Below are 14,274 nucleotides of genomic sequence, written 5' to 3'. Positions count from 1 at the left end.
CTATTTTTAGATCACATACACAATGCCTGTCAGAAATTTCCCAGGATCTGATTCATCCACAGCTCACATCAACCTGTCATCCATACCATGATGCAACTTGTGGACCCTGAGGCTCAGGGTGGAGCTGAGGCAGAGCGTGTTCAGGGAAAACCCCTGCGTTAAGATTTGTCTTTCTGTCACTTTCTCTATCCTACTATATCACTAAACCACCCCTGTATTCAGGTAATTGTATGAAGCAAACACCATCACATACAATGCAAAAATGACGAGTGTTTAGGTACAGAAAATCTGATGGGACATTTTTGGAAAGCAGGCATTGTGAGAGTCTTAAAAAAAAAAAGAATAAAAAAAAAAAACAGGACAGGTGTTTACGATAACATCTTATATGACTTTATTTTCCATGTCCCTGTTTCAAAGCTGGTGTAGCCTATACACTGATATGAACAGGCTTTTCCTGTTCTCAAACTGTCCCTATTTTGTCTTTACGTCCCAATACTGTTGCAGTTTGGGAAAGGGTGAGTTTTTTTCTGTTCCTCTCCTCTTCAAACAGATGGTCTAGCTATGTAAATCAAAACTCACTGTAATGTTCTTATTATTTGTTTAGTTTGGAGATATTGCCGATTTTGTCTGTCTAAAAACAAAAACAAAGTTATCATATCTAATGGCTATAGCATGCTTTTAGCTAATGCTATTAGCTGCTAATGTTGTTGACGTGTGCATGCTTTGTAACTGCTAAGGTTGGGAATCTAATCATGGTTTTGTTTGTTGCTTGAAGGGTTGTAGTGTTGGATTATTTAGATCATTGACATCAACAGAGTTAACAGTATCACATTGTAAAACTTCCTGTTAGACGTCTGAAATTCAACATTTAACTTTAAAGTATTTTTAAAATGTTTTTTAGCGCATTCCTTTATTTTTTATGAATATTTTAATGAAAAGTCTGCCATTTAAAAAAAAAAAAAAAATCAGTCATTCAGTAACATTACAGGGAAGCTATTGAAAAAATGTGACTTGCCAACAAAGATACTGCAGAATTGTTACAACAATATTAAGGGAAAAAAAGAGCACAAAGAAGGTGTCCCCTACTTGTACAGTGTAGGTATTGGGAATCACTTGGTCACATTAAAAAGAGATTATTAAAAAATCTAAAAGATATTTTATCAAAATGTTCCCATAGAATTAAGTCTTGACACACAGTGATCCAAAGGTGTTCCACATAAGAGACATTCATTATAATATTTCTTGCATCATTTTCACTAAAAGGAGCAGGTTAGCAAGGTGGCATTAAAAATTACGTTGATTGTGCAAATACAGGAGTGAATGTCTTTCAGGTGTCCAACTTAAAACTAACTTCACCCAGGTTTTAAAGCGTATTTCGCGTATTGATAAACGACATTTGACTGTGTCTTTTATGCATTTATTCTGAAAGTTTATATCACATTCAAACAAGCACATTTGAGAGAAAAATCCTCAAAAAGCTACAATGACAGATCAGAGGGTCTACAGTTCTACAGTCAACCATCCGTCTTTTAAATATATTTCTTTACAGAAATCACTTGAAAATGGAAGATAAGCACTGAGGTGATCCAACATTGTACATTTGATAAATAGCCTTTACCATTTCCTCTGTATTTACATTTGAAATTGATATCCTACTTCAAATTGAAAAACGAAACGTTAGAACAACTACACCGGGACTCAGATGTAATTTGCACATTACAAACTGAAAAGACACAAAACCATTATATCTAAAAATAAAATATCTAAAACAGAAAAACGTATCTACAGAAATGTCAGACTGAGGGCACAGAGGCTGTTTCAGTTGCTATGGCTCTAAAACAAATATGATTTAATAAAGAGAAACACTGTATACTGACCTCATAGACCATGTCTTTGTCTTTAAATGTACTATAAAATAAGCCTCTATAGATTCCTAGATGCTATCTTACCATGTAGTTGTACACAGAGCAACATATTTTAGCAGACTATCTCTATAAATGTTACTACCTGCCTCTTTCTTCTCCACATTTCTCTTTCTTTTACTGCCTCTTCGAGACCAAGGTGCAGTTCATGTCCATTACAATTTGAACAATGAAGTATCCCAACATTGTTCCTCCATGCAGTTCTTCTTCTCTAATTGTGTTTGAGGGTCAGAAGCTACTGAAGATCTCTTGTTTCTTATTCCAGTTCATAGCAGGTGCTCTCTTCTTGTTGCGGGTGTTGAGGGCCTTTTTTTTAGCCTCAGCAGCTGTGGGACTCAGACGCAGGCCGCTCTCCATGAAAGGATCCGAAACACGTCTGTCGTCCTCATCGTGGACCTGCAACACAAACAAAATGATATGTTTGTCTCAGCCAGTGAACAGCGTGTTTCTGTTAGTATGTCCGGCACTAATCTCACATACTGCTGTGGACCCATCAGTCCAATATTTTTTTCATAAAGTCTTTTTTATTCATGACTTTATCCTCAAGCACTCATGGTTGCAGTGATTTACAATAAAAATAAAAATATTATTGATTGTTTTAATACTATCATTGACTGCCGACTCCTCACTCCCTTTAACCAACCTGTACTAGGCACTAAGCATGTAAAAGAAAAGAAAAAGCATTTAAAACAGTTAATTTAGGCCTTGAAACTAATTCACAATCATCTACAATAGTTTGACTAGCTTGAAGTTAATATATCTGTACTTTCTATGGTTTTTGCACTAATTGTAGGTCGCTTTGAATGAAAGCCTCAGCCAAATTTGATGTAATGTAATGTAAGCCTTACCCAGTTATTTGGGGAAAGCAAATATTTGGCCTTTAATACCGTAAGGGAGCCAGGTGGGACAATCAAGTGAGATTTTTGGATTTGACAATAGAGGGAGACACACTAGGCTGAGATTCTATTGCGAGCACTTTTCTAATTATCTGACTGTTGGGTTTCCTCTCTCACCTGGATGCTCATATCCGAGCTGCTGATCTCTGATTGGGTGGTGGAACTTCTGGAGGAATGGGATGCTAAACTCCCATTGGTCCTGGATTTCAGAGACGTTTTTGTGATGGGGGAGTCTGTCAGTGTGGCATTTATGATTGGTGGTTCTGTGGTGGGGAGTTCAGTGGTCGGACAGGGGATAGCTGGGTTGCTTTCTGAGGCTGATTCATCCAGATAGACCTCTGTGAGAGAATGAACAGTAACACGTGAGACTTTTGGTCTTGAGAGTAAAGAGAGCTGTGAATGTGTGTGTGTGCATGCAATTTAACCTTTGACATGGCTGACAGTTGGTGTCATTCTAAGTCTTTGGAAGAGATCGTACGTTTCCTGGTCAACCACTAGTAAGCGCACTTCCTCCCCTGCTTCTCTAATGAGCGCCACAACCTCTGAATGCCTCAGGCCGGATATGTTCATTCCGTTCACCTGAGACGAAGAAAAAGAAGACAACAAAGTATGCAGAAAAAGTGAAGGACAGTGAAAATAAAGAAGAAGATGCACACAGACCTATTGAGACAGACAGGATACAGGGCAGAGATTAGGAAGTAGCCATAACTCAAGCACAAGTGACAGTATGCCTTGCCCTACAGAACAAAAACAATCTGTGATTTGAGTAGAAATGAGTGTATTTGCATCTATTCCCTTCCTGCATCCACATTTCCTCTCCACATCGCCTCATAGAGATGGAAATGGAAATAAGATGTCACTCGTGCATATCTGAAAGGCTGTAATGCCGACACATTCACATGGAAAGACACAGAAACACAAGGCCCTCCTCTACACCTCCATTCAAGATTATCCTTATTTCCTTTTCTTCTTTTCCTCCTCTTTCTCCCGCCCACTAAGGCTGAGTGAAGCTAATCTTCTCTATTCAAAGCACACCTCAAATTAGTGCGCAGACCTGATTAATATGGGTTGCGGCGGTATTGCTTTTTCCCATCAGTTGCCAGATGCATCATGTCTGCATATAAGGGGAAAAGGGCCCGATTTATCCTGACATGCTTTGGTCGTACCTCCACTATTCTGTCTCCAGGCCTGATGTCCGCACTCTCAGCAGCTGATTTGGGGTCCACTGAGCGCACAAACTGTCCCCCCTTCTTCTTGTCGCTGTGCAGGTTGAAGCCATAGCCATTATCCCCCTTCACCAGGTGACACAGGCGTGGACAGACCTCAACTGATGGCTCTGGTGAGGGATGCTCCTGCTCCTAAAGACATAAAATAGCAGGATATTAGGGACAATTAAGCAGCCACATTTTTCACATTGATTTCATAATGCAAAACGAAACCTGAAACTAGTGTTTTATTTACATTCATGTTTTTAATTAAAGATACATAATCCGTGGGCGCTAATGCATTTTAAGTGTGGATGATTTGGATCAATGCACTGATTAAGCCTGCTAAGATTACGAGTTTGACATAAAAATACTCAACAATGCACATTCAATGTTCGTTTTGACGGATGACAAAATTCCAGCAAGCTTCAAGAGCCTTTATTTCACATCAGACAGAAATTAATGACTGGTTGTTATAGTACAAAAATGATGTCCTACAAATATAAAGTGTATAGCATGCATTTGAGAACGCTTGGCAAATATTTTGACTTAAATCTTGCAAAAAGTGTGTGTGGTCAGCACTTTAAATACACCATTTTCAGTCTGTAGTTTATGGTGATGTTATATTGGAATTCTCTTCACTTTACAAACGTTTTTACTCTTACATTAAATTAACAACACAACCCTAATTACACCTTCAAAATCAAAACTTTGTAAGAAAAACCGAACTTGATGTGCTTCACAACAGGACATTCTGCAGTGTGCTGAGCTGGATTTCACTATATTGTGCACATTAGAGGCATGTACAAATTAAATGTCGCATATCAACTTTCAGTATAGTCATAACATGACAATAAGATCATATCAAATTCTTCTTCTTCAACACAATCATGTTGTCTACTTCAGTGATTCTAATATAACTATTAAACTAGTCTTCGAATACTTTTAATTTAACGTAATGAAAACAGTCTTGTATTTATTGCCCAGCCCTACCCCGGGTGTACCTGTTGAACTTGTAACTTAGTGTATATCTGTGTGTCTGAAATGGCTGTCAGGATGAGCCAATGGGCTAATCGGATCTGGAGGAGAGCTATTCTGAACTTAATGACCAACATCAGGAGTTTACACATTGCATGATAGGCACATCTTCTGATCGATTACTACTATAGGTACGTGGTGTGTGTGTGTGTGTGTGTGTGTGTGTGTGTGTGTGTGTGTGTGTGTGTGTGTGTGTGTGTGTGTGTGTGTGTGTGTGTGTGTGTGTGTGTGTGTGTGTGTGTGTGTGTGTGTGTGTGTGTGTGTGTGTGTGTGTGTGTGTGTGTGTGTGTGTGTGTGTGTGTTTGTGCATGCATTATTCCCTGTGCTGAGGGTAGCCCAGGATAGGGACTGCCTAGTCACACTGCTGTGACTTCACCTTCATGGCTAAGATGACCCGACAGATCTTTTTGTCCTATCTGCTCCAACAACAGCACACGCACGCACGCACGCACAAACACACACACACACACACACACACACACACACACACACACACACACACACACACACACACACACATATGGGCATCTGCTGCCATAATAGCATCATGCAACGATGAAATTGCATGGTATTTACATGTACAATGTTAATGACACACGAGGGATGACACACATGGTAGAGATGAAAGAAAACTATTGTGTGTGTCACGTCTGTATGCTTATTGAAAGCACAGGGCTGGATTAATATGCCATCATGGTTCCTAGTTAGAGATGTACTTGCAAATATGAATCACTCTCGTAGTGCTCTTTGAAAATGTCTATACTTTGACTTTGCATATGACCAATATGTTTTATAAAAGAAAAAAAAGGTCCATATGATGTTCTTCTACACATTTTGAAATGCACCAAATTCAGATAAAATAAGGTGGCCAAAAGGCCTGCTCTTCAAGAAAGCTTTGGTAGAGCACAGAAAAAAACTCTTACGTCAGTGGTTATAACCACGGAAGATTTGTGCGCTCAATGGGATTTACTAACAGTGGAAATTAATTTGAAAAAATATCTTTTAAGTCCTCTAAGATTTCTTTAGTCAATTAGTCATTTATTTAGGCTTTTTTCATGCTGATTGACTTATTCCCAAGAAACTCTCGAAGACATTTCTGGTAAACACAGTTGAAGTGGAGCGTTTGCGTGATTCTTTGGGGAGAACCTCAGTTTTACAGATCTGTTGATTAAATAATCAGATCAATTAGTTGTTACATGTCTGCTGTTATTGCATGAGTTGTTGTGTGATCTGAACCAAAACCCAAAACTGATAAAGAGAGCTGTGACGGCCAGCCCAGGGACAGCCTGTATTTATGTTGCCTTCAGCTAAACAGATCACAGCATGCCACCGTGAGGATCCTGGTCCGCTCTGTTTGGAGCCCAAACACAGACCCCAATCTCTGACAGACAGTTCCAGTCAGACTGACAAAAAGACGTCATGGTGATGTTGGGCTGGCACTTGTGGAAATGTTTCTGTTGCTGTCACGGAAATTTAGGAATTAATATCAACACTTTGCCAAGGACTGTAACAAAACCTGAGCTTGAAATTACCCACTTTAGATTACTAGATTGTGTGTCTTGTTAAAACCCTTGTTTGTTACAAATCCCTGAGTAAAGTATTCACATAGAGAAAAACACATTGGATAGAAACACGTCTAAAATGTTTACTTCTCTTGAAAAAAAAGTTTGTTTCTCAACATCCGTGTATACAAGAGAATAACATTAGGGATTCATTTTTAAGATTTCTCTCAGTGAAGTTTGCACAAAGTGCACACTTGATCAAACTGTTTTTCACTCAATTTGACCAAACAAAAATCATTGAGTTTTATCAGGAAACACGGTCAGGTGAGTAGGGTATTTATGCAGCTGGTAGGAAGTATCATACAGCCCTGAGGTGTTATGATGTAGTATGCATAGAAAGACAGCCATTTTTAAAAACAATGAGCATTGTTCACACCGCTTAGAGACAACAGTGGCCCGTAGAACAAACGTTTTGGTACAGGGAAAGTTTAAATCCGGCCATAAAACATATATATGTATATAACTTTGTTGGAGAAGCAGTGAGAAATCCTTTGAAAATGTATTTACCAGCTGTATACTTTCATTTTTTTTTTGGCATAAATGCCTCCACTTTTTACCCGATTTCTGGCTATAATTCCAGTCCTCAGTTTGTCTCTTTACCTCTGTGCACCTGTGGTTTGTGCTAAAAGCCTATTTTATTTTTTCAAGATTACAGTCCAAACTGCTCAGAGAAGTCGGCTGACAGCACAGCTTTGGTAGTGAAATCCAGCTAGCAGAACACCCTGGTGCAGTACAGATTAGTGCCAGAGAGACATAATGTGAGAGAGTGTTGGATCAGTGTCACTCTTAACACAGTAACACAGTGGCACTCTGATACCAACCAGGAACACCAACTAACCACTTTACCTTTACTAATTAAAACTATGCATAATTATCTCTTTTAAGGCTCTGATTTTTACATTTGATTGTGTTTTTCTTTTGTTAGAGACCATTTGATGTATTTGTGTCCACCCTTACCTCTGAGTCTGTCGCTGTACTTGATGTCATCGAGAATCTCTTGGCCTTGTCTTTTGTGATGGTGTGAATGGATGAGTCTGCAGCAGGGGGAAAAAATGATTGTGTGTATTTCGGTTTTGGTGACATGGGTGAGTTCCCTCTAGGTAAAGGTGAGGAAGTAGGAGTGGGAGCGGGTGAAGGCAGCGGGGAGAGGGTTCCCATCTCTATGGCCAGGTCCTCTGTGCATGCCAGGCCCCTGCTGCAGAGGTATTCGTCTGTGTCTCTGTCCACCACCAGCAGCCGGGTGCGGTGGGCCACCTCACGGATGCGGTCCACCACCTGTACAGAGGAGAGACAGTGAGGGGAAATCAGTCAGTACATGTTATTCACCCTGAACGGGCCTGCACCTGACGTAGTGGTGTAAATTAACTATGTACATTTACTCAAGTACTGTATTTAATTAAAAGTTTGAGGTTCTTGTACTCAGGGGTTGAAGAAGTGCTCAAATCTTGTACTGAAGTAAAAGTTGAAGTTCCGGAGTGCAGTAATACTCATGCATTGAAAATAAACTTTAAAGTTACAAAAGTAAAAGTTCTTATTATGCAGATTGGCCCTTTTCAGAATCATACATATAATGTGTTTGTTATAGCTGGTAAAGTTGGAACTTATTTCAACTAAATGATCCTATTGTTTACCATTAAAATAAAACTCACATAAAATACAAGTACCTTAAAAATGTTCCTTACAGTACTTCTACTAAATCTGTAAATCTACTGAGTAACTTAACACCACTGCTTGTACTTTACTGAGTCTTAAAATGTTCTGCTATAGTATTTCTAGTACACTACAATACAATTCACAAGCTACCCTGCAGTATACAACTAATTAAAGTTAGCTGGTAAGACTTTAATGCATCAATAATTATAATTTAAAAAATATATATATATTATTCTGAAATGGGCTGATCAGCATAATGAGTACTTTTACTTTTGGTGCCACAACTATATTTTGGTGCTTATACTTTCCCACGAAACCCAGTGATTCCCATTACACAAAGCTCACATTGACCCATTTTAGTTGCCCCCACTTCTCCTTCTGCCTCCTCCTCAGGCAAAGTAAAAAGTTGTCCAACAGGTATACAACTCATTGTTTGTACCTCAGAGCCTTAAAGCGCCTCTCCTGGCATCTCTTTACCTCGCAAATACTTGTCTGCAATTTAAAAAAAATGCGTTTATTGAGAAACAACTCACTTGATGGTGGGTTTCGTTCTCCACGTTCTCCCCGTTCACCTCCACCACCCGGTCTCCTGGCCGCAGTCCGGCCATGTCAGAAGAGGAGCCGGGCTCCACTTTGCGGATGAACTGCCCGCCTTTATTCTTCTCCCCGTGCAGGTGGAAACCATAGCCCTGCTCTCCTTTGGTCAGGAAACAGAGCCTGGGTCTCAGCTCGCTCTCCATCCCTACCAGCATCGCAATAGCGAGGAAAACAGGTCAAAGTGTCTCAGGAGAGTAAACAAATGATCGGGCCAGCGGCGTTGGGAAGTCTCTGGTTCTTAAACCAATGTACCGCTGCTGCGCGCTCCAGGGACCAAAATATCATCATCATTTAGCATGATACGAGTACATTCATAATCCACAAAAGACCACAAATTGCCAAAAAGTCTTAAAATGTTTAATCCATCATGCAAATGCAGGTGGCACGAATATAAACGCGTAAAAATGGTGCGTAAATTAGTATCCAAAAACTGCAGACAGGGGTTAAATGCCGACCATCGGAGGAATAATCCAGGAGATCAGAGATTAGAAAGATTTTCCTCGCACGTAACACTTAATTCCCCTCCTCAACTGGGCATGTGTCCTCCTGTCCTCCCGTGAGAGACTAAAGAGGCGTCTACAGCAGATGGCACTACTGAATGTCCCCTGCAGCTCACACCTGACGACGCAGCGCAGACGCGAGGACTTTTGCTCGTCCAGAGCGGCGGAGGTCTGCCCCATGGTGGTGGAGGTGAGGCTGTGACCTGAGAACGGAAATTGTCCCCATCTATCCCTGTCTGCACATGAGATCAACAGGTTGCGCATGGATTATATGGTTCATGAAATATAAACTCATGGCTCGCTTTCATTCATCCATTTACAAAGGTGTATCTCGGGTTATTCAGGACAGCTTGAGGGTGTGTGCCGTTGATATTTAGATCAGGGAATATGAGACTTCCACGAGGCAAGTGTTATTAAGAACAGCAGTTTAGTTGCCAATAGAAAGAATGAATCAAGTAAAACAATACTACAGTACTAGGAGGGTTATCAAGAGTAACAATACTGATGATACAGTGGTTACTTTTAGTGTTATTGTATCATTATTATTCTTAAAATGGTAGGCTATGAATTCAAATTTTAGTAGCTTTAGTAGTAATTATAGATATTATATAAATGTATTTAAGTAAGTTACTATGTTTCTCTATGAAATTTACTGAAGTAGAAATATGAAATAGAATACAATTAAACTATAAGTACCTCTAAATTATAATGAGTAAATGTACTTGTACTCCACGTCTGCCTTTCACACCTTAACGCTTCTAATGTGGCCTTAACAAAAACATCAGATGTTTATTGAGGGCGTGGATGAATGAATGACTATTATCATTGAATGCTGCCATAAACATGAGCATTGTCTAACATGTGACAGTGTTTTGTAATCTGTAGTAGGCTAATTTTCACAGACGACAGTTTGTCCTACTGTATAGCAAGACAAACAGGGGTGTAACAATTAACCTTAACAATGGCTTTGTTTGTTTGCCAGCCAACACACACCTTATGATATTCCTGCTAAACCCTTCCCATTGCTTGCAGTAAAGAATGATTCCTTACAAGTATAGTGTATGTGAAAGATCATGTGCTCAGTGCATAATTACTTTAATACAGAACAACTTTTAGTTCCAGCAGTACTGAATAACATAGATTTTGCAGAAAACAATCTGAAACATCACTTAATGTCATTTTTGGCTATGTTCATTTTTTTAATTTATATTTGAATTAGTGACCAAGTATTTTGAACATAAATGTAGCTTTTAAATGTTTTATTTAATGGTTTTTGCTGTTTATTTACATCTGCTGTTTTGTGTAAGGGTCTAATTTTGTACTCGCACAAATGATGTCATTTTATAGTCCACCAAATCTATTTGATTTAAAAATGATTGGCAAACATATTTAAAAAAAAAAAATGGAAGGACAAACATTGACAACATGATTTCAGAACATAATTTATTTTATTTTATTATAAAAAAAGTAGCAGCAACAGTAGAAAAATAGTTTATCTCTTTGAAGTGAAAACAATGTAGTTGTAGTGTCAAATTAAACTCCTCCATTCCTGATATCCACATCAATGTTCTCAGTGTGTGCGTATCACTTTTCTCGTCCAATATTTGGTCGCAGCTCAGACAAAAACTCATAAGACTAAATCAATATTTAACCTTGGTTTTTATCTTCCGTGCGTTTGGGGAAACAGGTGTGTGCAGCGGCTCCTTCTTAAACCTCTGATTGTTCTCCAGGTTCAGTCTTTACTGTGGCGGCAGAGGTTGGATCAGGAGAGCGAGGGGAAGCAGCTTTAGGCCTTTTTGTAGGAGAAATCTTGTGGGCGGAGGGACAGCTTTGCTGGTTCAGACACACGGAGCAGAGCGGCTTGACGGGGAGACAGACCTGCTGCCCGAATCCCACCAGCAGCCAGTTGATCTCACTCCAAAGCTCCCTTCCGCAGAGAGAGAGAGGAACATCACACGTTACTTTGAACCTGCACTCATTGATTTTTATACACATCATAGGTTGAATGGTTCCTATCAATCACAAGAGGCAATGATAGAGAGATAGATGGATCATTTATTCATTTCAAATTGGGAAATGATTTGGTTACAGCAGCAGTGTGTTAAGGCATTAAAAGCTAATATATACATACAGTATCTACAGAAGGGAGACATTTCACAAAGAATACACAATATAAAATGTTCTGGATGAGTTAAAATAGTATATAAACAAATTATACTTCACATAAATGATGTGCAGTATGTAGTATGGTCGTTCAGAGTGACTTTATGGATCTGTTGGTCCATGTTAATCAGGTTGTATGGGTCAGCAGTGAGGTAATCATGCTGTTACCTGGGTAACCACTCCTCCAGGGCCTTGCGTGTTTGCTCCGGGGTCTTGGTTGGTTTCTTCAGCCAGCCCAGCCAGTTAGAGATACGATGCACGTGTGTGTCCACGCCTTAACAAAACAAAACAGAATATTTTAGCGCACACACAAGGATACTGATTTGCATTTCTATAAGAAAAAGCAGTGATGGAAAAGCATTCAGATCCTTAACTTAAGACTGCTAAAATAATGTAAAATCCCTTCATTCAAAACCTTACTTATTTAAAAGCATGTAAGCTCTATCTGCGAAAAGTACTTTTAGTATCAAAGGAATCCACAATGCTGAAAGGAAATCCCCTTTTGTAGCATTTTACTTTTATTCTGTATAACAGAAATATTACTGATGCAGTTATGTGTAATTAGAATGTACTGCTCTAGTTGTATAGGCAGAGATTTACTAGTAGAATTGACTACATTTTACCTTTTTTTTTCCAATGCTGCTATAACTTCATCCACGTCAGTTCTATGTAAATTTACACGGATTTGCAAGTGCAAGCATCAAAAAAGAGTCCCCCACCGATGCCGGACACCTGGTCCCATGCGATGTCCATAGCCAGATGAGCCATCTTTGGTCCGACTCCTGGTAGGCGGACCAGCCCCTCCACACTGTCTGGGATGTCCCCTCCGAACTCTTTCTGGAGGATGGCCGATGTCAGCTTCAGATACTTCACCTTAGTCTAGAGAAGGGTGGGTGAGAAAACAATTCAACCAACCAGAGATGCAGGGTGAAAAGGAGGAAGTGTGGCTCCTGTAAGACATAAAGAGAGTTCTGTATTACCCTCCAGAAGCCGACAGGGTAGATGAGTTTCCCCAGTGCTTCATCATCAGTATTGAGAATATTGTCTGCAGTGCAGCCGTGAGCTCGGAGCTTCTTCATGGCTGCTGCTGTAACCTGGTCCTTGGTCTGACTGGAGAGCATGAGTGAAACCAACACTTGGAAACGTCTGGCCTGAAAAAACAACAGAGGGAACAAGATGAGTACATCTCAACCTGAGAAATATGTGAGAAAAAAGAAACCCACACCTACATGAGCAGGAGCCTCTGAGTCGTAGCATTTCTCTGCCCCCATGTTATCTACAGGTGCATCCCGGCCGCTCCTCATCTCACGGATGTATCCCAGTTGTTTCTTCCAGTCGGGAGGTTCCCAGTGTTCTGTCTTCACCGGGGTTACACCTTCATCCTCATCATATTCCACTTTTAGCTGTTTCCTTCTGCGGCTGTGTGAAGACAATGGGAAAGGATCTGTTTCTGCTTTTGGATGGCAAGCACCTGAATGAGCACAGGAGAGAGGATTTAGAATATCTGACCCAGCATGGCAATACAGAAAGAAAACATACCACATGGAAACAAGTATGTAAATGAGGTAAAGGTTGCTTTGCCTCTGATGTGTCAACCACTTTTCAGATGCAACAGTACACAGGTTAATACGTTAAACAACATTTGCAACTTCTCCAGCTTTATGGCTAACAACTGTATCTGGAGCTAGCTAGAAGAACTGTGGTGAATTTCTAAAATGACTTCACAAGTTGCTGTGTGGACTAACGTCAACATTACCCGTGGATAAGGGGGCCGAGGAGGGTCCTTGCTCGGAGATCCTCGCCTCCTCCTGCTCTACCTTCACCGCCACCGAAGAACCTGGACCCTGATTCCTCCGTCTGTTGGTGAGTTTGGACCTGAGAGAGGCTGCATTTTGATCACCACTCCGAGTGATAACAGGCCTGCTCTGCATGAAATAGGGAGAGGTCATAGTTAAAGTCCGGACTACATAACAGATCCTCGTTCTCCAGCACACGTGAGGCATTTAGATGTTCTTGAAGTTGGTTTCTCATTCGTAGATTCTGGTCACGAGCGTAAACAACAATCAGCTATTAAATAAAAGTTGACACTTTGAATAAAATAATTGTATTTAAACTTATCAATAAATGAATGCTACGACTTACATTTAAGGAAGTTAATAATTAATATACATCATTAATAATATTGTAAACAGAATTACACACATAACTTACCAATTTATGTTTTAAAAAAGAAGAAGAAATACTCACTATACTGGAATATAAATAGTGCATAAATAAACTGCAATACACATGCCTCACGCAGTGCGAATTGTTATATTTCCTTTCATTTCTTTGAAGCATTTAAAAGAAGCTATTAAAACTGATCTCCTACACTACTCACTACTACAGCAAAATATCGCAAATTAATTTATTTTGAAAGACTCAAAAACTTCTTTCTGAACAGTGTATGGGATCAGGAGTATTTATGTTATTGCCCCATTCAGTCCCACCAATCAGGTAGTTGAAAGGTACAGAAAATAAGAGTACTTTTTGTTGATCTAACTGCTAATAAACATCCTCGCTGTGTGTTTCTCTCCATTTTTTTTCACAGCATGACATTGTGTTCTTGAAGTTTAGTTTTTCAAATAAATTATTTTGTGAGACCTTTTACTCTATTTCAACTATCATCGCTGGCAAGCAGCATTGCGTCAGTGTAGCGTCTGGTCCCAATGAGGAACTAACTTCAGCATCGTTAGCAG

The 14,274-nt window shown here is 39.7% G+C and overlaps 2 protein-coding genes across 2 annotated transcripts; both read right to left on the bottom strand.

The window, feature by feature from the left end:
- Positions 1-1,403: 1,403 nt before the first annotated feature.
- Positions 1,404-9,517, bottom strand: LOC134864426 (Na(+)/H(+) exchange regulatory cofactor NHE-RF2-like). The gene is made up of 6 exons (XM_063883374.1): positions 8,810-9,517; positions 7,581-7,898; positions 3,985-4,176; positions 3,244-3,397; positions 2,936-3,156; positions 1,404-2,318 (listed from the first exon to the last, which is right to left on the bottom strand). The coding sequence occupies exons 1-6, from the start codon at positions 9,026-9,028 to the stop codon at positions 2,151-2,153; spliced, it is 1,272 nt and encodes a 423-aa protein (XP_063739444.1). The 5' UTR covers positions 9,029-9,517; the 3' UTR covers positions 1,404-2,150.
- A 1,282-nt stretch (positions 9,518-10,799) lies between these two features.
- nthl1 (nth-like DNA glycosylase 1) lies at positions 10,800-13,561 on the bottom strand. Its single transcript, XM_063883375.1, is given in 7 exon segments — positions 10,800-11,082; positions 11,084-11,300; positions 11,705-11,810; positions 12,256-12,415; positions 12,517-12,687; positions 12,766-13,007; positions 13,293-13,561. Coding segments are annotated over 7 exon segments (1,212 nt in total). The 5' UTR covers positions 13,540-13,561; the 3' UTR covers positions 10,800-11,013.
- Between the last annotated feature and the right edge of the window lie 713 nt (positions 13,562-14,274).

The sequence above is a fragment of the Eleginops maclovinus genome, chromosome 5, assembly GCF_036324505.1.
Source record: "Eleginops maclovinus isolate JMC-PN-2008 ecotype Puerto Natales chromosome 5, JC_Emac_rtc_rv5, whole genome shotgun sequence".
NCBI lineage: Eukaryota > Metazoa > Chordata > Actinopteri > Perciformes > Eleginopidae > Eleginops > Eleginops maclovinus.
This window is presented reverse-complemented; position numbering and strand designations above follow the sequence as displayed.

Coding starts and splice junctions, on each gene's coding strand:
- LOC134864426 (XM_063883374.1), bottom strand. CDS start 9,028: ATGCTGGTAGGGATGGAGAGCGAGCTGAGACCCAGGCTCTGTTTCCTG. Junction 4,177..7,580: donor GTACAGCGACAGACTCAGAG/GTAAGGGTGGAC, acceptor TTATGTCTTTAG/GAGCAGGAGCATCCCTCACC. Junction 3,157..3,243: donor AACTGTCAGCCATGTCAAAG/GTTAAATTGCAT, acceptor ATTCTCTCACAG/AGGTCTATCTGGATGAATCA.